This window comes from Apus apus, chromosome 8 (genome assembly GCF_020740795.1).
Source record: "Apus apus isolate bApuApu2 chromosome 8, bApuApu2.pri.cur, whole genome shotgun sequence".
Taxonomy (NCBI): Eukaryota; Metazoa; Chordata; class Aves; order Apodiformes; family Apodidae; genus Apus; species Apus apus.
This window is the reverse complement of record NC_067289.1, coordinates 1,671,719-1,693,982: the sequence shown is the minus strand read 5'-3', so window position 1 is coordinate 1,693,982 and position 22,264 is coordinate 1,671,719. Positions and strand designations below refer to the sequence as shown.

At 55.1% G+C, this 22,264-nt stretch overlaps 1 protein-coding gene across 1 annotated transcript; it reads left to right on the top strand.

Moving 5' to 3' along the window:
• Positions 1-1,031: 1,031 nt before the first annotated feature.
• KY (kyphoscoliosis peptidase) lies at positions 1,032-21,089 on the top strand. Its single transcript, XM_051625947.1, has 12 exons — positions 1,032-1,359; positions 2,148-2,210; positions 4,321-4,383; positions 6,669-6,743; positions 6,919-6,960; positions 7,988-8,038; positions 9,793-9,875; positions 10,232-10,340; positions 12,490-12,607; positions 17,649-17,837; positions 18,425-18,615; positions 19,151-21,089. Exons 1-12 carry the CDS (start codon positions 1,251-1,253, stop codon positions 20,050-20,052), a joined length of 1,995 nt encoding a protein of 664 aa, XP_051481907.1. The 5' UTR covers positions 1,032-1,250; the 3' UTR covers positions 20,053-21,089.
• Positions 21,090-22,264: the final 1,175 nt, after the last annotated feature.

The following is a 22,264-nucleotide window of genomic DNA, read 5'->3' as shown; positions in this document are numbered from 1 at the left end:
CAAAGGTGCCCCAGCAAAGCTGGATGGAGGAAGGTCCCTGCAGGGCCACGTACACTATTTCTGGACACGCTGAGGAGCTGCTTGGGGCTGGATTTGCAGGCAGGTCTGGGGGTGTATCGGCTGTCCGTGCTTTGGAAGGAGCTCAGGGACAGAAAATGGGCAAGAGATTAGACGGGAGTGGGATTTATATAGAGATCCAGAGGGAAAACCCGTGTCTCCGAACACGAGTAACCGGACACCGGGCAGTGACACCAGCCCCTGGATCCGACGCAGCCGCTTCCCCAGCCGGAGGAGCCCGCTGCTCCCAGCGCTCCTGCCCCAAAAAAACCTCTCACCACACCTGCAAAAGGACCCCCGATCCCCCCTGACCCCCACCACCAGCACCATTTCCAGCCCTGCCGACAGCCCCGCAGCCCACAGGTGCTCTGGCTCCCCCGGGACCACTGGCCAAGCTGGGCGGGACAGGGGCCAGCCCTAAAATTAGCAGGTGCCAGGCTGCCAGCCCAGGGGCAGGCTGAGCCCAGCTGCTCACCCTCCCGGACCCCCGCTCCGCAGGGCTGGGGGGGGGCTCTGCAGAAAGCCGGGAGCTGCAGCCTTTGCCTGCCCCAGGGAGCCGGGCTGGCGGGGCGGGGGGGGGGGGTTAAATTTGGGGAAGGGTCCTCAGAGGCAGAGGGAGGCTGCTGGTTCGGGCTCCCTGGGGCCAGGCTGGCGTGCCCCCTGCCCTTCCCTCGGGCAGTGCCAGGCTCTGCCCCGGGCTGCCCCTGCCCCGTCCCCAGCCCCTTTCTCCCCGCCGCAGCTGCTGCCTCCCCCTTCGCCCTCCTCCCGCCGCCCTTATTGTTATTATTTATACGCCTAAGCATCCTTGAAGCTTCTGCCAGGGGAGAGGATCCAAAGAGAAAGCCTTTTAAGGGTTTGTGCCAGCAGCGGGCGGCGGATCCCCCCCAGCAACCCGCGCTGCTGGGGGATTTGGGCGCGAGCAAGGGCTGGAAAGGGCAGAGAGAGGGGAGGGGGGGAACGGGGGGGGGAGACACGCTCTGAAACCGAACCCCCCCCTCAACGCGGCTCCTTCCTCTGCTTTAGGAAGCGGATCCCTCCCGCGGTTTCCTTGCAGAGGTGACTCGGGAGCTGCTCCGGGGGCCGGGTGGGTGGTGGGGGGGGTGGGCAGAGCCCTGATGCTGCAGCCGGGGCCGGGCTCGGGGGGCTGCTCCGGAGGGGCCGGGGCTCAGCTCTGAGGCAGCGGCTCAGGCTTGATGGGTACCATGGACCCTAAGGCAGAGCCCGACTCGGTCACCATCAACTTGCTGCTCACCGTCCATCCCCAGGAGGCAGCCGGCGAGGGGCAGAGCGGCCGGAGCGCAGGTAACGTCCCTGGGGAGCTGCAGAGCAGGGCTTGGGCTTTTTTTTTTTTCTCTCTCTCTCTCTCTCCTCTTCTCCTTTGCAACCTGCAAAGCTCAACCCCCTCCTCCCCAAAACCCGGAGGTGTTGGTTTGGCAGAGCCCGGCTGGCGGTGCCGGGGTCCGGAGGGTGCAGGAGGGGCCAGCTCGGCTGGGGACGGTGGCCCCGGGCTGTCCCCCCCGGCTGTCAGCAGGGCCAGAGCTCAGCACTTGCACCCCCGAGCAGCCCCTGCCCCGCTGCAGCAGCGCTGGGAGCTCCGTCCCCATGGACGGCTGCCCCGAGCCATTTATAGCTCCCGTTTGGGAGAGTCTGGCTGGCCCAGCTCCTCTCCTGCAGGGGGGAGCTCCCGAAAGGCTAAAGCTGTGCCCTGCAACTCTAAGGGAGCCCTCCCTGCAAGCAGCCAATGGAGGAAAAAAGGAGCATTCCTGCTCTGAAAGTTTGGGGGAGAGGCAGATGTGCAGGCTGGGGAGGAGAGGCAGAGCTGAGCAGGCTGCATCTCACAGGGCATCCAGCACAGGTACAAGCCAGCCCTTCAGGAGCAGCTCAGGCATGGACTGTTGCACCTTCTTCTGCCTCTCACCTTGTGCTCCAGCCACGGGGGCTGCAGCAAACCCCGTGACTGAGGCTGGGGAGGTGGGTCCCAGCGACATCCAGGTTCAGCTGGAACGAGACACAAGTTTCTGGGGATCCCAGCAGCGCCAGAACCTCTCTCCAAGGAGTCAGCCCGCCAGGCTCATGTTTGTGTTTTACAGGTTTGCAGGATGATGGAAACGGGAACAGCAAATCCCGGCCACCCCAGGGGAGGGACCTTAACGGTATGTGTCATCTTCTCTCTCTAAAAACCACCCCCCCAGAGCAGGACCCCCACAGGCACCCCCAGCCCTCAGCAGCACCCTGCAGGGAACAGCCCACCCCTTCCTGGCACCTGGGGGCAGGTGGAGCTGCGGACCAAACTGCTCTGGTTGCAGATGGAGCTTCCAGAGCTTTCCCCAAAGCTCACCCAGCTTAAGCAGGGGCTGGGCTGTGCAGGAAACCTTTGGGGTTTCAACCTGTCTCTCCACCAACACCTCCTGCACCTCCCTGCCAGGCTGCAGGGCTGCTGTGCCACAGGACAGAGCAGCTCCCAGGGAAGGGAATCAGCCCATCCAACTCTGCTTCCAGAGAATCCCAGGCTGGTTTGGGTTGGAAGGGACCTTCAAGATCATCCAGATCCAACCCCCTGCATGGGCAGGGACACCTCCCACCAGCCCAGGCTGCTCCAAGCCCCATCCAACCTGCCCTTCAGCACTGCCAGGGATGGAGCTTTCATAGCTTCCCTTGGCAACCTGTTCCCGGCAGTCCAAGCCTCCCATGGGGTCTAGCAGGGAAAGGTGGGGGCACAGGTGAAGCCAGACAACAGGTGGTTCTCACAGTACCCAACAGTGGGTTGTGGCTACACCAAACCAGAGCTCTGCTTCCCCAGTCCAAGCCACGACCACACACAAAAGCCACAGCTGTCCCCAGGAGCCCTGGTCCAAGCCTCTCTGGAACCAGTGGTGGCTGGATGGCACCCTCAGGCTGTGAGCAACAAAGAGCTCATGGCAAGACACAGCCTCGGGGGGTTATTTTCTCCCAACAAATCTGGTGGTCTCAGATGCCAGATAACAAAACCTCCACTCTGGGAAGTGGATAAATATTCAACACCCTCACTCTGTTGTCATGCTCAATAGGGTCTGCAACCAGAGCTGCAGAGACAACTCAGAGCCTCTATTGTGAGTGAGAGGACAGGATCCATCCTTTACCACCCAGCAGGAGCATTTCCCATGCCCAGGGGAAACCTTTCCTTGCAGCTTTACCTTGGGCACAACTTAAATCCCTGTGAGGGTTACTGAGCAGCTGAGATGCCAGAGAAGCAGGCAGAGCTCTTGCTCCTCTAGCACTACAGGGTTTAATACTTCCCCTTCAACTAGCCCTGATAGCATCTGGATGAAGGTGCTGACATACCCAGCAGCTGGTGCTGCTGAAGGGTTTGCAAACCACAGCACAGGAGCCTCACCACAGCCACCAAACCCACCACACAGCCCATCCTACCTGCCCCAGCCATGGGGTATGGACAGTGCCAGCCCTGGAAACCAGGCTCCTGGCCCTGGTCTCTGGTGGCTGGCCAGCCCTTCACACTCTGAAGAAGGGTGAGGGACAGCCTTGGTGTCCTGGCCAACATCCACCCCAGGACCCCCAGGCTGGCACTGCTGAGACCATCAGAGTCACAGAGTGGTTGGGGTTGGAAGGGACCTCTGGAGACCATCCAGTGCAACCCCCCTGCCAGAGCAGGATCCCCTAGAGCAGATCCCACAGGAACACATCCAGCTGGGGCTGGAATGTCTGCAGGGATGGAGACTCCACAGCCTCCCTGGGCAGCCTGTCCCAGGGCTCTGTCACCCTCACAGGCAAGAAGCTTTTCCTCATGTTGAACTTGACCCTCCTGAGCTCCAGTTTGTGCCCATTGCCCCTTGTCCTGTCCCTGGACACCCCTGAGCAGAGTCTGGCCCATCCTCCTGCCACCCCCTGCAGATATTCACAGTCAGGGGCTCCCAGAGCACAGAGGTGAGGATGAGATGGTGACAACCACACCGATGCTCCCACTCAGGGACCACCTGGGCCTCCGAGCCCCCTCTGCTGCCCCACTAACCCACCCACCCGCTTCTCCAAACATGCACCTGCTGCCTGAGCACCCTAACCCCCCCAGCAGAGCAGCAATGCCCACTCCAGCCTCCTCCAGGCTGGAGCATCCCTCTGGAGCCAGGCCAGGCACCCCCAGACTGGGGGCAATGGGGCTTCGAAGCTGGAGAACAGGGTTGTGACTTACTGCAGTGCTGAGCCAGGGCACAGGTTTAACCCACTTCTGCTCTCCTCAAGGCCCTGAGCTGTTTTTCCTTGTGCCAGCAGGCCAGCAGGTCCCCAGGGAGCTCTGCACCCAGACACAAACCATCACTTCCTACTCTAACGAAGGTAAGTGGGGACCCAAGGGACACGGGTGGCTCAGGGCAGGGCTTCAGTCAGCTCACACTCCACATTTCCAGGGAAAAAAATAACCTCAGAACACACCAAAAGAGCCAGAAAGTCCCACCCTGACTGCTTTGTGATCTTGAGGGTGAAGAATTTAAAAATCCCAACGGCTCCAGGAGAATCCTTGGGTCTTTCAGCACGGAGCCCCTGGGTTCCCACCATCCCCCTGACTGCCAGGACATGGCCCAGATGGAACCCAAAAGCAGGATAACAACACAATCCTGCCCAGAACCAGCGATTCCAGTGCTGATGGAAGGGTGCAAGGCCTAGAAGGAATCATCCTGGCAGAAGTTCAGCTGGTTGGAGAAGTCCTTTCATAGGCCAGACCCTTGCAAGGAGCCATCCCTCCCCTGGGGCAGCTGCACCCCAAAGCACACCCTGGCCAAGGACCTCCCTGGCCACAGAGAGGGAGGAGACCTGCACATGCATGAAGGATATCTTGATTAGGAATATTAAAAAATATATAATGAAAAAAATCAGCAACTGTTTCAAACCAGCAGGTTTTTAAAGCCACAGACTTTGCAAAGTTCCCGTGGAATTGCTTCTTTTTCGTTAGTTTTTAAGTTGCTTCTCAAGGTACTGGAAGGAGGCATTGCTGGCCCTTGAAGTGGTCCCTTGAAAAAAAAAGGGGATTTTAATTTATGGGGGGAAACGGAGAAGGTGGAAGTTGTCAAAAAAAAACCAAAAAACAACCAGCCTCACAAAAACCCAAAGGTACAAGTAGTTTTCAGAAACAAAAAGGGAGCCCTGGAAAGACAAGAAAGCAGGAGGCAATGGTGCTGGTTGCACCGAGTTGTGTCTTTGGTAACAACTTCAGTTTCCCTGGGAACTGAGAAGCTCCCAAGCAGCTCGGATCTCAACACCCTGAGATGCAAACAGCCCAGCCCCAGGAGTAAAACTCTGGGATTTAAAAGGGAGTTTTACAACTTTTTCTTGCCTTCTGAGGCTCTGAAGGACATCTCACTTTTCAGCATAACCACAGGAGATGAAAAAAAACCTTCTTTCTCAAGTTAAAGCCTGCAGGGAAGCCCTGATGACTCTGCAGATTCCTGCCTAATTAGCTGGTTCCAAGAGCTGGCTTTCAAGGAACACTCCAGATGTCACAAGGCTCTCGTGGTGGCAGGACTGGTTGGCCAGCAGCCCCGAGCTGCATTAACATCTTGACCTTCAGTCTCCAAAGTAACTCCTGCCTGATCCAAAACGGGGAGCCCACCAGAGCCCTGAGGTCCTGCAGGGAACCTCAGGGGTTGCAAAACCTGAAAGGTTTGCCAAAAAAAAAGAAATGCAGTGTCTTTCAAGAAGTTCAGGTAGTTCTTACAAGTCATGCCCTAACTTTTTTCCTTGGACTTAACTCCAGGAATTGTTACACATTAAGACTCCCAGGATTCCATCTGAGGTGGTTCTGGAGCAGCCTGGCTCGTGGAGCACAAGCCCCGTGGCTCTGCCAGGGCTCTTGGAGGCAACGGCCTCTGGCAGAGATCTTCATGTCACCAGTCAAACCATTTTCAATCACTGACTGGTTTGGGTTGGAAGGGACCCTAAAGACCATCCAGCTCCAACCCCCTGCATGGGCAGGGACACCTCCCACCAGCCCAGGCTGCTCCAAGCCCCATCCAACCTGCCTTTCAACACTGCCAGGGATGGGGCAGCCACAGCTTCCCTGGGCAACCTGGGCCAGGCTCTCACCACCCTCACACTCCAGAATTCCCTCCTCATGTCTCACCTCAATCTCCCCTCTCCCAGTTTTCATCCATCCCCCCTTGTCCTCTCCCTCCCTGCCCTTGTCCCAAGTCCCTCCCCAGCTTTCCTGGAGCCCCTTCAGGCACTGGATTCCAAGAAAGATCAAAGCAATAAATTGATTCTCTGCACACCCCATCTCCATCAGGAACTATTTAAGATGGTTATAAACCTTCTTCTTTAGCTGCCACAAAATCCTTGCTGAGGAGCTCTGCTTTATTATGATCCACTTCCTCCCTTTTTAGGCTCTAAAGGGCTGTCTTTTAATTTTTGAGAAGTACAAGTCACAGCAGAGGTGAGCAGATGTTTTCTGGCCACACAGTTTATCTCAGGGGGGTTTGGTTTTGCCAGGAAACCCAAGCTCTTTGGTACCTTCCCAACCTGCCATTTATTTTGCTCAAGTTCAGGGTCAGCTTCAGCCATCCTGCCCTTCTCCTCCGTGGCCTGCTTGGTTTCCCCTTTCTGAGGGGGTTTGTCATGGTTTCTTGCAGGAACCCAAGTGACAGTGAAGGTTCATCCCAAGGACACCACCCCCCAACTCTTCAAGAAACTCTCCTTTGGCAAAGGTACAGCCCAGGCTCTGAGTCCTGGCAGAGCAGGTGGGAGGGTTGATGGGCTTCATCCTTCCCTTTCCAGAAGTGGGGAGGGCACCAGGTGCCCTGGGGGCTCCAGGCCCTGCCACCTCCTCGAGCCAGGGCAGGTGTTGCCATCACCCCACTAACCGTGCCCGGGTTCTTGCAGGTCCCCGGAGGCTGCCCAGCCTGGGAGGTCAGGACAACAAAGGTGAGGTTCTGCTGGGCCATGGAATGCAGCCCCGGCCCGTCCTTGCCCACAGGGGCTTCCTTCTCCCCAGGGGGGCTCCAGGCTCTTGAGACGATGCCAACCCCTCTGCCTGCTCTCCCTGCGTGGCAGAGGCTGCTGGACCCTGCCAGCACCTGGGGCTTGAGGAGAAACATCATAGAATCCCAGACAGGTTTGGGTTGGAAGGGACCTTCAAGATCATCCAGTTCCAACCCCCTGCATGGGCAGGGACACCTCCCACCAGCCCAGGCTGCTCCAAGCCCCATCCAACCTGCCCTTCAACACTGCCAGGGATGGGGCAGCCACAGCTTCCCTGGGCAACCTGGGCCAGGCTCTCACCACCCTCACACTCCAGAATTCCCTCCTCATGTCTCACCTCAATCTCCCCTCTTGCAGTTTTCATCCATCCCCCTTGTCCTCTCCCTCCCTGCCCTTGTCCCAAGTCCCTCCCCAGCTTTCCTGGAGCCCCTTCAGGCACTGGAAGGTGCTCTAAGGTCTCCCCAGAACCTTCACTTCTCCAAGTTGAATCCTGGGGCAAGTGGAGTCTCCTCCTCCACAAGCTCTGGGATAGGGCAGCTGGTGACATTCCAGGGTCTGCAGTGTCCCTCAGAAACCCTCCAGCTGCCACCAAGCTCTCTGCAGGGTTATCACCTGATGGCTCTGGAGCTCAGCTCTCCCTTCTCCCACACCCAGGGGGTTTGGTGGGTGGTGGCAGGGGTCAGATGTTCCCCAGCCCTTGGGCAGGACAGGAGCTCTCTGACTGCCAGGAAGGTGGCCCCAGCAGAGCCACGGGGCAGCAGGGAGAGGATGTGGGGCACAGAGAGGTCCTGGTGGCTTGATCCTCCACCGAGTGTGAAGATCCATGTCTGCATGCAAGCGAAAGGGAACGGGCCAAGAAGAGCCTCCATGTCAGCCTGTCCCACCCACCCCTGCACCCCAGAATCACTCTTTGTCTTCTTTTCTCCTACCAAGAACGTCTCACCTCACCTTCCCTTCCCCAATTGTCTAGGTTTCCAGAGGACCAAAGCCCCACGGCCACCAGGAGGGGAAGACCTGCACGGTAACTACCAGTTGTCCCCTCACTCCCTGCTGGTGGCACAGTGGGGCTCCAGGTGGGGCAGGAAGCCCTTCAGTCCTACAGGGCTAACCCCAGACTCCAGAGCAGCAACAAGGGCTTTAATTTCTAGGACCACGAGAAACCTTCAGCTTCCCAACCCCCTGTTCATCAAGGTGGCAGGTGGGGGGAGGGGGTGGCTTTGGGAACCTCCCCACGTGGACCCTCCTGAAGGCTCCACATCCAAGGAAGGCTGCTTTGCCAACCAGCACCTTCAGCCCTTCCTACCTGCAATGGGCCACGGGACCTCCTGTGGGCCCCACATCCCTGGGGAGCCTTGGCAGCTGGAACCTGAACGAGAGGAAAACAGAGTAAATTGATCACCCAGTAAAAAAAGTAATTTTCAGAGAGTGGGAACCCGTAAACACCTACACCTGGGTTCTCTCTCTTCGGGGTCAGTACAACAGCCCTTTGCAGGGAAAAAAAAACACAGAGCCAACCAACCAAGCCTGCCCAAGAAGCAGAAGCCACCTGCCAACGTGTGGGTCCTGCCTGGCACGGGGATGGGGAGCAGGGGCTGGGTGCCCCATAACCCCTCCATGGGGCAGGACCTCCTTTGCAAGTCAGGAGCAGACCTTCTGGCCACCTTCCTGGTAGGCTGGAGCTGGTGGCCAAGGAGCCAGAGCCCTGTTTTTTGGGGAGATGGAGAGGGAGCAAGTGATGAGCACCGAGTTCAGAAGCCCTGCCAGCTTCTTCCCTAGGGGAGGATGGTCCCAGAACCCCTCAAGCATCCCCGTGGAGGCAGCAGAGGGGTGTCCCATGTGCTCAGCAAGCAATTAACCAATTAACCAGCACCCAAGCAGGCCAAGCCCAAGGCAGCTCACTTCTCCTGGCCACCTCTCCAGGCACCCAGCAGCTCCACAGCCCTGTCCATCCACCTCCCCCAGCTCCCGGGAGCCACACGACGAACTCACTTGGAGACCTTTGCAATCTTGTTCTCCCGGAGAAATAACAACCCTGCAGAGATAGCTGGAAGAATCTCCTCAGTCCTGAGTGGCTTTGGCAGCAGCTGGCAGGGAGTGAGGCTGCTGCAGAGCTCAGGGCTCCCCAGCCCTGAGCAGACCCAAGCAGGCGCCCACCCAACAGGTCTGTGCCACTTGGGCTGCTCAGGGATGAGAGGGAACAGCACCAGCTCATTCAGAGGCTGTTAACAACGAGGGAGCTGATTTGTTAGGGCAAGTGATTAACCCTTTTATTCACAGTGAGCAGAGCCAGGAGCCCAGAGCCTGCAGAGCCCGGCGGGGCAGGGGCAGGGGCAGGCACGCCAGGTCTGGCCCTGCGCTTGGGTCTCTGCAGAATCCTGCCCCTTCAGTCAGGGCTTTCCAACACAACTGCTGTGTTGGTGGGTTTTCTTAAAGCCCTGGTCTCGCCAGGGTGTCCACAGCACAGGATGTTCCCTCCTGCCTGCCACCGTGTGCATCCTCCACCTGCTGCCCGGGGCTGCCCTGCCCTGCCCCACAGCACCGGGGCTGCAGGGGCACCTCCTGCCCCAGCCTTGCCCCTTGCACTCAGGGTGCCTCCTGCTTCCCAACAACTTCCTTCTGGGAATGGCCCCACGTCCCCTGCTCCCTGAGCACCTGCTGAGGGGCTGAGCCCTGCGGGGCTTGGGCAGGAGCTCAGCAGTGTCCCCTCCTTCCAGCTTGCAGCCAGGAAACACATCCCCTCCCTTCCTGAGACAATGACAGCTCGTTTCTTCCCAGCCTATCCGTGGGACAAATCCTCTTTGAAGTCCATGCCAGTAGATCTGCAGCAATTTGAGAAGCTGGATGCCTACGCATTAAAAGTAAGTCTTGCTTTGGCCTCTGTCCTCCCTCCAGCTCCCCCGTGGGGATGTGCCCTGAGCCCTGGCCACCAGCACTGACACCAGCTCAGCCCAGCAAGCTCCTCAAAATCTCCCAAGCAAGTGAGAAACCATTTCCCTGTGTAGAAAGATCTCACACTAGAACAGAAACCGTGACAAAAAAATACTGCTTGCTCAGAAGATGGCTTTGCATTTCTATTTCTAATGAAGCTCAAGTCAAAGCAGTCTCCTGGCAGGTGGGGTCTCAACAGCTTTAGAAGAACAAAGAGGGGGGGAGGGAGATCTACCAGAGCCATTTCTTCAGCAGGATCTTGGCAATGCTTCCTCCTCCCAAACAGGTGAACTTCAAGAGCAGTGTGGAGGAACTGGTTACAGCCCTGCTCAGACAAGCCCGGACTGAGCTGGAGAAGGTCCGAGCCATCTGGATGTGGATCTGCCACCACATAGGTAGGTTGAGATCTTCAGCTGAGGAGACGAGGTGGCTGCTGTCACCCCCTCAGGCTGCCAGTGCAGTTTGCTGTACCCCTTGGGGGTCAGTCAGGAGGAAGGCTTCCTGGGTGCATCCCTCCAGGGGTCCCCTCACCCTCTCAGTTCCCACAGCCCCTCTCCCAGCACTGCCAGCCCCTACAGGGTTTGTGTCTGAATCACTTCTTCCCACAGGATGACTCTCTAGCTCCTCCCCAACTTCCTCAAAGGTGTAACCATGGGAATCCCCATCACCTCAGCAGCCCGAGCATGCAGCCAGGCTGCCAAGCACCAGAGCCTGCCTTCAGAGCCATCTAACACCACCACGAGTTTCATCTCCACCACTGCCCTGAACCCCTGGTCCCCCCAGAGAGCCCCTCCAAGGGCTCCTCATCCCCTGGTGCCTTTGCCCTGGGAGGGTCCCACCAGGAACCCTCCAGGACCCCACCAGGAACTGCTGCCTTGCCCAGCCTCGTGCCCCCCCAGCTGCTCCTGCAGCTCCACTCTGCTCCCTGGGCCTGGGCAGCCCCCCCAGCAGCCTCTCAGCTGTTTCACTGCCAGCTTTGCCCCGTGTTTTGTGGGTACATCCCATGCTCCACGTCCCACCTGCAGCCTGGTGGCAGGGCCAGCAGCCAGCTCAGCTCAGCACATCAGGGCCAGCATCCCCCAGGCCTGCTGGCCATTCCTGCACCCTTCAACCCTGGTGAGAGCTGCAAGCACCCAGCTTCTCCCGACCATTCCTCCCCAGCCCCAACTCAGGCCATGCTGGGGTTCCAGAAATAACCAGGAGATGTCAAGGGGACAAGGAAGGAGGAGGTGGTCCCAGGCAGAAATGAGTTAATGACAGAAAAAGTGAATGATCAGCAGCCAAGAGGCGCAGGCTGGGATGAGTCAAGGGCTCAGAGGGTTTCAGGAGATGCAGTGGGATCAGCACTCTGCGTGTTTAAGGGTGAGATTAAAGCTGCTTGGGACTGACCTAAGATGCTAACCCTGCAGCTGCTGGCAAAGCTCTGCTGATCTCAGCAGGCCTGAGATTAGACCAGGGCTTCCCAAACTGCTCTTCTGCTCTCCACCAGGTGTCCTGTCCCACCAACAAGCTGCCCTGTCCCACCAGCAGTTGCCCTGTCCCACCAGCAGCTGCCCTGTCCCACCAGCAGCTGCCCTGTCCCACCAACAAGCTGTCCTGTCCCACCAGCAGCTGCCCTGTCCCACCAACAAGCTGTCCTGTCCCACCAGCAGCTGTCCTGTCCCACCAACAAGCTGCCCTGTGAGGAGCTCCAGGCAGCAGCAGCACCACGAGTCCTTCCAGCCACCACTTCTAGCACCAACACCGAGCCAGGCACATCCAACCCAGCTCCCTGAGCCCCCCAAGGTGCCCCACAGCCACCACGGAGGAGACCCAGCCTCTCCCCGTGTCCCCAGGCCACCCTCAGCTGGCCCTGCCACAGAAGCCCTTCCAGCATCTCCCCACAGCACAAATCCAGCACCTGGCCAGATTTTTTTGCCCCCCCTCCCTTCCGCAGCGTGAAAGGGAGGACAGAGCAGCTGGTCCCTCAGGACCAGGCAGCAAAAATCCCTGTGCTGTAAAGAGGAGGCTCCCAGGCAGCTGGACTTGACCTTCCCAGGCTCTGCCTGTGCTGCTTCCCCACCCTCATTCGAACCAATCCAGGTTTCCTGCTCTTCCAGGTGTTCGTGTGACTCCCTTGCAATGAATTGCTTCAGCTCTTGCCCAACAAGCCCCTTTCCAGGTAGTTTTTAATCCAAATTGCTCGTAAGGAGCACGAAAAGCTGGGTGCCTTCCTCTGCCAGCACCACCAGGCCCAGCCCTTCCAGTGCAGAGCTCCCTCGAGGCAGGGTTGGATCTGGGTGATCTCCAAGGTCCCTTCCAACCCAAACCACTCTACGATTCCCTTGGTTTTCACTTCCTCTGAAAACCAACCCAAACCCCAGAGTTTTGTTCCCATTTGGATTCAGCTGCTGAATCCCAGCCCAGGCTTAGAACGCAGAGAGACAGCCCGTGTCCCTCAGCAGCTTGCTTCCCTCTCTTGCTCAGGAGATGAGAAGCAATCCAAGGGTTGTTCCCGCTGCCTCAGGCTTTGGGATGACCTCTCCTCTGTCTGCCTTCCTGCAGAATATGACGTTGTGGGCTACCACAACAAGAGCCAGCTGTCCAGCAAGCCCATCGATGTGCTCCTGGCGGGGAAGAGCATTTGTGAGGGGTACGCCGGGCTCTTCCAACAGATGTGCAGGTAAATGAAGCTCAGAAACCCTCAGTGCCAGGGAGAGCAGGCTCTCCTGCCCCTCTGCTTGGCCCTGGTGAGACCTCACCTGGAGTGTTGTGTCCAATTCTGGGCTCCCCAGTTCCAGAGGGACAGGGATCTACTGGGGAGAGTCCAAGGGAGGCTGTGAGGATGATGAAGGGACTGGAACACCTGCCTGATGAGGAAAGGCTGAGAGACCTGGGGCTGTTCAGTCTGGAGAGGAGAAGCCTGAGGGGGGATCTAATGAATGTCTATCAATACATGAGGGCAGCAAGAAGGCAGGACAAGCTCTTGTCACTTGTGCCCTGGGACAGGACGAGGGGCAGTGGATTCAAACTGGAGCCCAGGAAGTTCCACCTCAAGATGAGGAAGAACTTCTTTGCTGTGAGGGTGACAGAGCCCTGGGACAGGCTGCCCAGAGAGGCTGTGGAGTCTCCTTCTCTGGAGACTTTCCAGACCTGTCTGGATGCCTTTCTGAGTGACCTGCCCTGGTTTTGGTCCTGCTCTGGCAGGGGGGTTGGACTGGATGATCTTCAGAGGTCCCTTCCAACCCCTGACAGGCTGTGATTCTGTGAGAGTTAATATTCAGTTTCATCTCTGTGCCTCTTCTGCCTGCCTTCTCCTTGACTGATGTGACTTTAAGCAGGACAAGGAACTTTAGCTTTCAAACCATGCTGTGGAAGAACATCAAGTCCTAGAAAGGTCAATCTTGCTTCCTCCTCCATCCGCTCTCCAGCATCATTTACTCGGTGCCATCTGCTGAGCCTCGCGTTGCATTAACATAATGGCAGATGAAAACACCAGCTAATGCAGTTAGAAGCAGCTAGGTCTTCCCTTCAAGTGGCTGAACGTGAAGGTTAAAAACATGGCAAGACTTCAACGGGGGGGGGGTTGTCTTCAACGTGTTCCCATGCAAGGGGGCAGCCCAGCCCCAGCAGGAGCTCTCCCAAAACCTTCCGGAGATGCCCCCTCCACTCCAGAAGCACCACGAGGACATTGCCCCCCACTTAACTGCTCCAATGTTCTGCACTCGATCTCAAGGGGCATCCTGGGTGAAGCCAATACTGTCACTCCTATTTTCTGTAGAGCTACATCAGCGTTTAGTTACTAAACCCCACCCTGCTGCCAAGAAGCCCCTGTCGGCTTCGCTGGGGATTAGTGGCACCAACAAGTGGGATTTCCCCCAGAAAGAGGCAGAAGCTGGACTTTACAGTCACAAATCCTTGGCAGGGAGCACAGGCACCTGGCAGATGGACACAGCCCAGATGCCTTCTCCTTCCCATTTCTCCATTCCTGCCTTAGTGCCAGGCAACCCTCAAAGCACCACAGCAAGGAGCAACGTCTCACCTCCCTGGGCGCAGTAGTTTGGTTGCAGGGGAGTAGTGAAGGCAAGGAAGATCCTTGGCAAGTTTGGGACCAGACTTCCCTTATGTAGAAGGGTTGTCCAAGAGGAGAAAAATGGATCTGATGACTTTGGGACACAAGACTGGAAGGGGCTTCCAACCAGCAGGAAGCAATGGTGTCCTCTCCTGAGCTGGGGGCTTGCATGGTGGCTCTCCCAGGGAGCACCTCCCCAGCAGAGCTGCTTCCAGTTACAAGACAGCTTTGCAAAAAACATCAAAGACCAGTTATTAGTTGGCATCTCTAAGTAATAATTGGCTTTCCACACCAGCCCAAAAGATTTGGGAAGGTCTTCACTGTGAAACAAAGAAAATCTAGAGGGAAGAGGGACATATTATTAAAAAAGCACAATAAAATACTGTGCCAGATGCTGAAGTGATGAATGCTCCCCCAACAAACAACATATCCCACCATATCATATCTTGCCTTTTGAAGAGTAAAATAAAGAAATCAGATGATGAAGCACTAATTTGTAACTGCATTAGCAGTTAGAAGTAGGGGGAATTTGCATCAGTTCATTAAAAAGCATATGTTTAGCTCATTAAAACCACCCCTATTTCCAAGGATCTCTCTTGCTATTTAAAGTCTCTATTGATTAATTCCTCAGTTCCAGGTCGATTATTCATTTTGGGATGCAGGAAACCTCCCAGTCATCTAGCCTGTCACTTTTGGCACTTATTAGCTAAATGTTAGCTCTTTTCCTGGAAAACTATCACCTTTCTTGCAAGGGGGACTCCTCATCCCTTCTTCTGCATTGTCCCAGACTTATGCTGAGGCTCAGCATAAAGGCAAGAGGTAAATGGATTGAAACTGGAGGAGGGGAGGTTTAGGTGAGACATGAGGAGGGAATTCTGGAGTGTGAGGGTGGTGAGAGCCTGGCCCAGGTTGCCCAGGGAAGCTGTGGCTGCCCCATCCCTGGCAGTGTTGAAGGGCAGGTTGGATGGGGCTTGGAGCAGCCTGGGCTGGTGGGAGGTGTCCCTGCCCATGCAGGGGGTTGGGACTGGATGATCTTGAAGGTCCCTTCCAACCCAAACCAGTCTGATGAGGAAAGGCTGAGAGACCTGGGGCTGTTCAGTCTGGAGAGGAGAAGACTGGGGGGGGATCTAATAAATGTCTATAAATACATGAGGGCATCAAGAAGGCAGGACAAGCTCTTGTCACTTGTGCCCTGGGACAGGACGAGGGGCAATGGATTCAAACTGGAGCCCAGGAAGTTCCAGCTCAACATGAGGAAGAACTTCTTTGCTGTGAGGGTGACAGAGCCCTGGGACAGGCTGCCCAGAGAGGCTGTGGAGTCTCCTTCTCTGGAGACTTTCCAGACCTGTCTGGATGCCTTTCTGAGGGATCTGCCCTAGTTGTTTGTTTGTGGGGTTTTTGTTTTTTGTTTGCTTGGTGTTTTTTTGCTTGGTTGGTTTTTTGGTCCTGCTCTGGCAGGGGGGTTGGGCTCGATGATCTTTGGAGGTCCCTTCCAGCCCCTCATATTCTGTGATTCTGTGATTCTCAACCCTCTCTCTGCCTGGGTCATCCATCTGTATCAAGGCATTTACACAAAAGCAGAGACGTGATCACTCTTTTCTCCACGACAGGATTGCTCTTTTACAGGATGATTTAGCCATGTTTTTTGTCTGCCCGCTAGCAGAGACCACGGTTTAAACGCTCTGACCTTTCTTTTGGGAACTTTGAACACATCCAAGCACAAACTCTTCTTGCTGCTTTGTTGATGTCCACTGTGAGAGCACAGAGAAGGGCAGAACTTGTCCTTTAACGTTCTCTCTGAATATCCCAGCTAACAAGAATATCTAGAGAAGCCTAGAAGGATTAGACACCAATCCCCATGAAATCAGTGGGAGTTTGGTACTTAGCTCCTGTTAGGCCCCTTTGATACTCCCAGGGTCAAATCTTCCCTCCAGCTCCCGGGCCAGCTCCCAGTCTCAGTTACACCATGTAAATCCAAGCTCTCACCAGCCTTGTCAGTGGAGTTGCTCCAGATTTGCTGTCCAGCTCCACACTAGAATTTGGCTGACAGACCAGGGCAGGCTGGCAAAGCCTTCACAGACCCCCCTGGACACCAGGTTTCGCAATGACATTCCTTCCAGGCTGCCAGGGTGGCTTTGAATCCCTGGTGTGACAGGCAGCACCTCACTATCCATCACCGCCCGACAGCCCCTGCTGGCCCAGAGCCACCTGCTGCTTCCTCCTCTTCCTCACTGGCCACCTTTAGCAGGGACAGGGGACTGCCACCTTGTCCCCTCCCTGCAACTCAGTCTTCTCCCTGCAGGCTCCCCAGGGTGAGTTCCCAGCAGGCTCCCCATCAGCCCTTTGCAGTCATCATGCTGGTGGGGTTTTTTTGAGGAAAGAACGTAAGGATTTAACTTCGGACCCTTAAAGAAAATCAGACACCCAAGTGCCCCAGAGAGGCTTGGGTTCAGGGAGCCTGTCTGAAAGCTGAAGTGACCACCTTTATTCCAGCATCATCCCTGGGAAGCAAGCAGTCCTGCCAGTCAGCAGCATCTCTCCCCAGAGCTCAGCTTCTGAACAACCACACTAATTATCAGCCCCAGAAATAATCCCTTTCCCTCGGAGTTCTGCCCACACGATGCAGACAATCTTGCTCTCAGAGCATGAACAGTTTATCACTTGGGGTGGCTGTTCCACTTAGCACACTTTTCAATGAAGAAGCAGCATGTCAATGCCAGCCCACACAAAAGACAATCCTCCAAGTGAAGCAATTTTAGCCTCGTGCTGCAGTAAGATGCCAGTGTTAGAACCCATTGCTTATGAACACGCCGCTGATTTAAACCTGATTTACGCATCAGTGCAGGTTGTCATTCTTTTTTTTTTTAAGAGGAAACTATTTAATCATTTGTACCCTGGGCAAGCACGAGCTTAAGGAAATTAAATCAGCATCCTCAATCCCGTGAGGTCTAAGATATCTTAGTTGGTGTCAAACGCTGGGTCTGCTGCTACAGAGAGAACACAAGCGTGAACAGACTCGCTGTTAATTTATAATTACATGGGCTAATTGTGGAAAGCATCAAAGGGATTCCACTGAGTAACAAGACAGAGAGCAATTAAGCACACTTCATCTTTCTCATCCTCCTGTAACGACGTGGGATTGATGGTGCCTCAGACACAAAGGGAGGGAATATGCAGAAGCGGGAAGAACGAAGGATCTTCCTGAGGTGGGACCCTCTCCTCATGTGCCTGTGCAAAGAGTAGGAGAAAAACCAGCCCCAGCCCAACACCTTGGGCATCACTGTCATGGGCTCCTCTCTCATGCCCACCCCATCCCAACAATTCACCAGCACAGCCCAGAACAATACAGCCTCCATGTGATGTCAGTGGTCCACGGGGAGAACTTGCCAGTCTCCAGCTGCACTAACCTTGACATTCACCACATTCTGACACTGGGGTCACAAGTTGGGAGTTTTCAAAGAGAGGCAGATTTGCACATTTAGACGTTTAAATGCCCTGACTCCCCTGGGACTCAGCTGCAAGGAGGCCCCTGAGGAGCTGATGGAGCTGGTCCACTGGACCTGTAGGAATTTGCTCCTCACGTCCTTCCACAAAAGTGCACTGACAGGTTTAAAGCAGAAGTCTCCTGCTGCATCTCACTGTTTCCTTTCAGCATTGCAGGGATCCAGTGCATGAAGGTATCAGGATACTCCAAGGGCTATGGGTACAAGATGGGGCAAACCTTCACAGAGGACTCTGACCATGCCTGGAACGCCGTCTACCTCGATGGGAGGTGGCATTTGCTCGACAGCACCTGGGGAAGTGGTGCTGTTGATGATGATTTCACCAAGTTCACCTTCAGGTAAAGAAACATCCTCTATGTTGATACAGAAACCTACCCCAAAGCAGAAGGAAGCTGATGGGTGTGGTAAGAAACACCAAACGCATGTTGGGTCCCACAGCAAGACCCAAAGCCCTGGGCAAGGTCTCTGGGCTGCCCACACAAGGGCTGGAGCACACAGCTGTAGAAAGGCAGTGGTCCCGAGCTTCAAGTGCTGCTTAAAGTGAACTTGTTTTGCTAATCACACCTCCAGTCTTTGCAGAACTATGTGGCACTTGATTCATACCTTTCAGTGGCCCAGGAGGGGGTGTCTCCACATGGCCAAACACCAGGCAGGGCCTCCCTCCTCCTTCAGGAGCCCACGGTTGCAGGGGGCAGTGCAAACACTACCCCAAAAAAAGCTCTGCTTTTACTCAAAAGCTCAGCACGTCCTCTGGAAATGGAAGACCAAAGGTCAGGTTTCACCTCTGCCTGGAGAAACTGAAACCCACCAACCTCAGCTCCTCAGCAGCCCAAAACGCTCAGACTGAAACCAGCACCTCTGAGCGGGGGAAGAATTAACCACCTGTAATGACTCATTGTCCTTTAATCTCTCCTTCTTCTTCCAGGTACAACGAGTTTTACTTCCTGACTCACCCGGCTCTGTTCATTAACAATCACTTCCCAGATAACAGTAACTGGCAGCTCCTTAAACCAACGCTGACACTGAAGGAGTTTGAGAACAACATGCTGCACAGAAGCAACTTCTACCTGTTGGGTCTTCTGACTGCCCAGCCAGAAACATCCACCATCCAGACAGGTACCAGTCCCTCCACTCAGAGCTCCTGGGGCAGAGCTGGGGCTGTTTGTTTCTTTTTTCCTCTTATTTCTTCTTTTTTTTGTTGTTTTGTTCAAGCTGTGAAAAATTGTAGCAGCCCCTAGGGTCTAAAAGAAAGGCTCAGTCAGCAGCTGATGAATGGTTTGGGTTGGGAGGGACCTTAAAGATCATCCATTCCCACCCCCTGCATGGGCAGGGACACCTCCCACCAGCCCAGGCTGCTCCAAGCCCCATCCAACCTGCCCTTCAACACTGCCAGGGATGGGGCAGCCACAGCTTCCCTGGGCAACCTGGGCCAGGCTCTCACCACCCTCACACTCCAGAATTCCCTCCTCATGTCCCACCTCAACCTCCCTCTTTCAGTTTTCATCCATCCCCCCTTGTCCTCTCACGACAAGCCCCTGTATTAGAGAAGCAGCAGTTTCTTGGGACAGGTTAGTCTGCCCAGAACAGGGTGTAAATGCAAAAAGAAATGTCCTGAAACTGCTGTGTGGTGTCTTTTCCCTTCATTTCCCAGTCAATGGCAAGGCCTCGGTGGCCCTGGGCTGCCGCTCTGCCACCTTGTTCAAGTTCAAGCTGAAGGGAGCAGACGGGCAAGGCTTAATGACTTTGAAAAAGCGCGGGATGAAGCTGGACATCTACCCCCAGAAGACAGGGAGTCACAAGCTGCAGATCTTTGCCAAGCCCTCCAAAGGCTCAGATGATGTCTACGAGTGCGTGCTGGAATACGTGGTGGAGTGCAAGTCTGTGGACAAGGCCACGCGCTTCCCCCGGGAGCTGCATCAGCCTGTCGGACCAAGCTGGTTCACGGAGCGCCAGGGGTTCCTGAGGCCCTCCCACCCCGAGCCCGTCATTCACACCAACGACGGGAGGTGCTCTGTCACCTTCACCCTGGGCAAAGACATCAGTGTCCTGGCCTCGCTGCACGCCGACGACAGCAGCCTGACAGAGGAGCTGGGCAGGAGGCACATCATGCAGATCCGCCGCGGCAACCAGATTGAGCTGAAGATCCACCTCCCCCACGCAGGGAACTTTGTGCTCAAAATCTATGCCAGGAAGAAGTCGGATCCTGGCAACTACGACTACATCTTCAACTACCTCCTCACTTGCCTGAACACTGAAGTGAAGTGGCCGCCTTTCCCTCAGAGTTACAGCAAGTGGCTGGAAGAGTACGAGATCCTGGAGCCGCTCTCCGGCTTGCTGCCCGCCGACCGCAACGTGCACTTCAAACTCAAAATGCAGGGGATGGCCAAGGTGCTAGTTCAGGCTGAGAACACTTACCCTCTCACCCAGAACAGAGGGTACTGGGAGGGAACCTGCAACACTTCGGGGTGCAGGGAGGTGTTTGTGATGGTGCACGAGAACGCCAACCACAGCTTCTACTCGCACGTCCTGAAATACGAAGTTGAGACCCAGTAACACCCCCTCCTTCTTCTTTCACTCTCCTACACAACCCAACATGTCCAACGTGCCCCAAGCCAACACAGCTTTAGCAGATGGTTCACTCTCTCCATCAAATCTGCTCTTTCAGCAAATGCAGGACAACACTTGCAGGCGTTTGAACTTCTCAAAGAAGTTCCAAGAAGCAGAAAGGGAGCAGCAGTGGCAGGAATGAAATACAACCCTCCCCTCTCTCTCAGCAATATTGTCCAGACAATCATCCTGAAGGAAACAACTGACTGTCTGGTCACAGGTCAGTCAGAATCAGCAGGAATTGCTGGTTCCCAAGTTATGGACCATAGGACAAGTCTTACAATGGCTACTCTGAGAAGAGCCCATCTAGCTATGGGGCAGGATGCGGAAAGTACACCCTGGTTTTGAGCAGCAATATTGGACACAAGGAACTTCAGGATATTTAAATCAAGCTTCTGTGTATCTTCAGTCGAGTTGCAAAATACATCCCAGGAGAGGAAGGACAGGGAGAAGCAGCCACATGAAGTTTTCTTGTGCATTTCATTGTCTTACAGACTTCAGTGATACTGCGAAATGACTTTTTGCACTGACTCTTAAAACCAATAAACAAAACCATTTTTACCTTTTTATATTAGAGTATTTGAATTGTAAACTTTTTTTTTTCTTTTCTGCTGTAATCACATCTCAAGCATAGAGGTGATCCCACCACAAAAGCTACAGGAAAGTGGAGAACAACATTCTCAAAAATCACTCCCTACTCCAACTTGTCTACGCAAAACTGCAGCTGAAGAGCTGCAGGGGTTTTGTGGAATAGCAGGACGTGTGATGTTGTGATCATGTAAAAAACTATTTGGTGCTGTACTCTTGGAAAACCCCAACACGGCTCAAGGCAGGGGTGGTCTTCTACTGAATCTCACCACAAATACACATCATCAGGTCAAACAACTTTTTCATAAACCATTCAGGTGTCCAGAAGTGTTAGCGTGACCTTAGAGATATTATGTTTGAGCTTGAATTGACAATAAATCTGTTCTGGTTTTGCATTCTGTTTCATTGACCAAGCCATACGAGTTCCTTCTCACCAAGCTGCTGGGCTTTCCACAGAGAGCACGTGGGTTATTCCTGCTCTCCCCTCCTCCTCAGCAACTGGGTGGCAGAAGTTCTACACGACAGCAGAGCTGCCCACCTGCAGCAGCCTCGCTGCCTCCCACCCTTCTTACGTGATCCCTCTCCCACACCAACCAGTCTGAGCCCCCACTTCCAGCAAGCTGAGGTTCCTGAGCTGTGCCCAAGCAGCAGAACCCTCAAGGAGGATGCAGGCCACTGCAGACACCAGTTGCAGGTATCAACACCACCTGGAAGCTAACAAAGCTTATTCCAGGATGCCGGGAGCACGGCAACGCTCTGGCGTCTTTTTTTTGTACTTGGAGATAAGGAGGCTCCATACGTGACATAAAAGTAGATTTTTCAGTCCTCCCCCAAACAGCTAAGTGTCTTTGCCCTCAAAAACTGGCAGCAGCAGCTCCTCCCTGCAGGAGCACTACCAAGCCTTGCAGCCCAGCAGGGACCTGCTCCCAGGACAGCAACACATACTGCACAGCACAGATGCGAGGCGCGGGGATTTTTTGATTGCCGAGGACCTTGAAGGCTAAAGCAAACCTTGTCTGTAGGCACAGACTGCCCACGTTTCTCTGGTGCTTGGCAAAAGGGTTATTTTTTTCATGGATCCCACTTTTCAGATCAAGGAGGGCACACTTCCACAGCTTGCATGTTACAGGTCAAGCTGATACAGTCAAATCGTGGAACGGTCAGGGTTGGAGGGGACCCTCTGGAGATCACTGAGTCCAACCCCCCTGCTAGAGCAGGATCACCCAGGGCAGGTCACACAGGCACATGTCTTGAAAGTGTCCAGAGAAGAAGACCCTCTGGGAAGCCTCTCCCAGAGCTCCAAAACCCTTGGAGTAAAGAAGTTTTTCCTCACGTTGAGGTGGAACTTCCTGTGTTCCATTTGTGTTCGTTGCCCCTTGTGCTGTCACAGGAACCACTGAACAGAGACTGGCCCCTTCTCGACACCTCCCTTCAAATATTTGCAAACATTAATTAGATCCCCCCTCAGTCTTCTCCTCTCCAGACTGAACAGCCCCAGGTCTCTCAGCCTTTCCTCATCAGACAGATGTTCCAGTCCCTTCATCATCCTTGTAGCCTCCATTGGACTCTC

Excerpts from the sequence above, each read along its gene's own strand:
- KY (XM_051625947.1), top strand. The coding sequence starts at position 1,251 with ATGGGTACCATGGACCCTAAGGCAGAGCCCGACTCGGTCACCATCAAC. Across the intron at positions 12,608-17,648 it reads CTCTTCCAACAGATGTGCAG|CATTGCAGGGATCCAGTGCA; the intron begins GTAAATGAAGCT and ends GTTTCCTTTCAG. Across the intron at positions 17,838-18,424 it reads TTCACCAAGTTCACCTTCAG|GTACAACGAGTTTTACTTCC; the intron begins GTAAAGAAACAT and ends TTCTTCTTCCAG.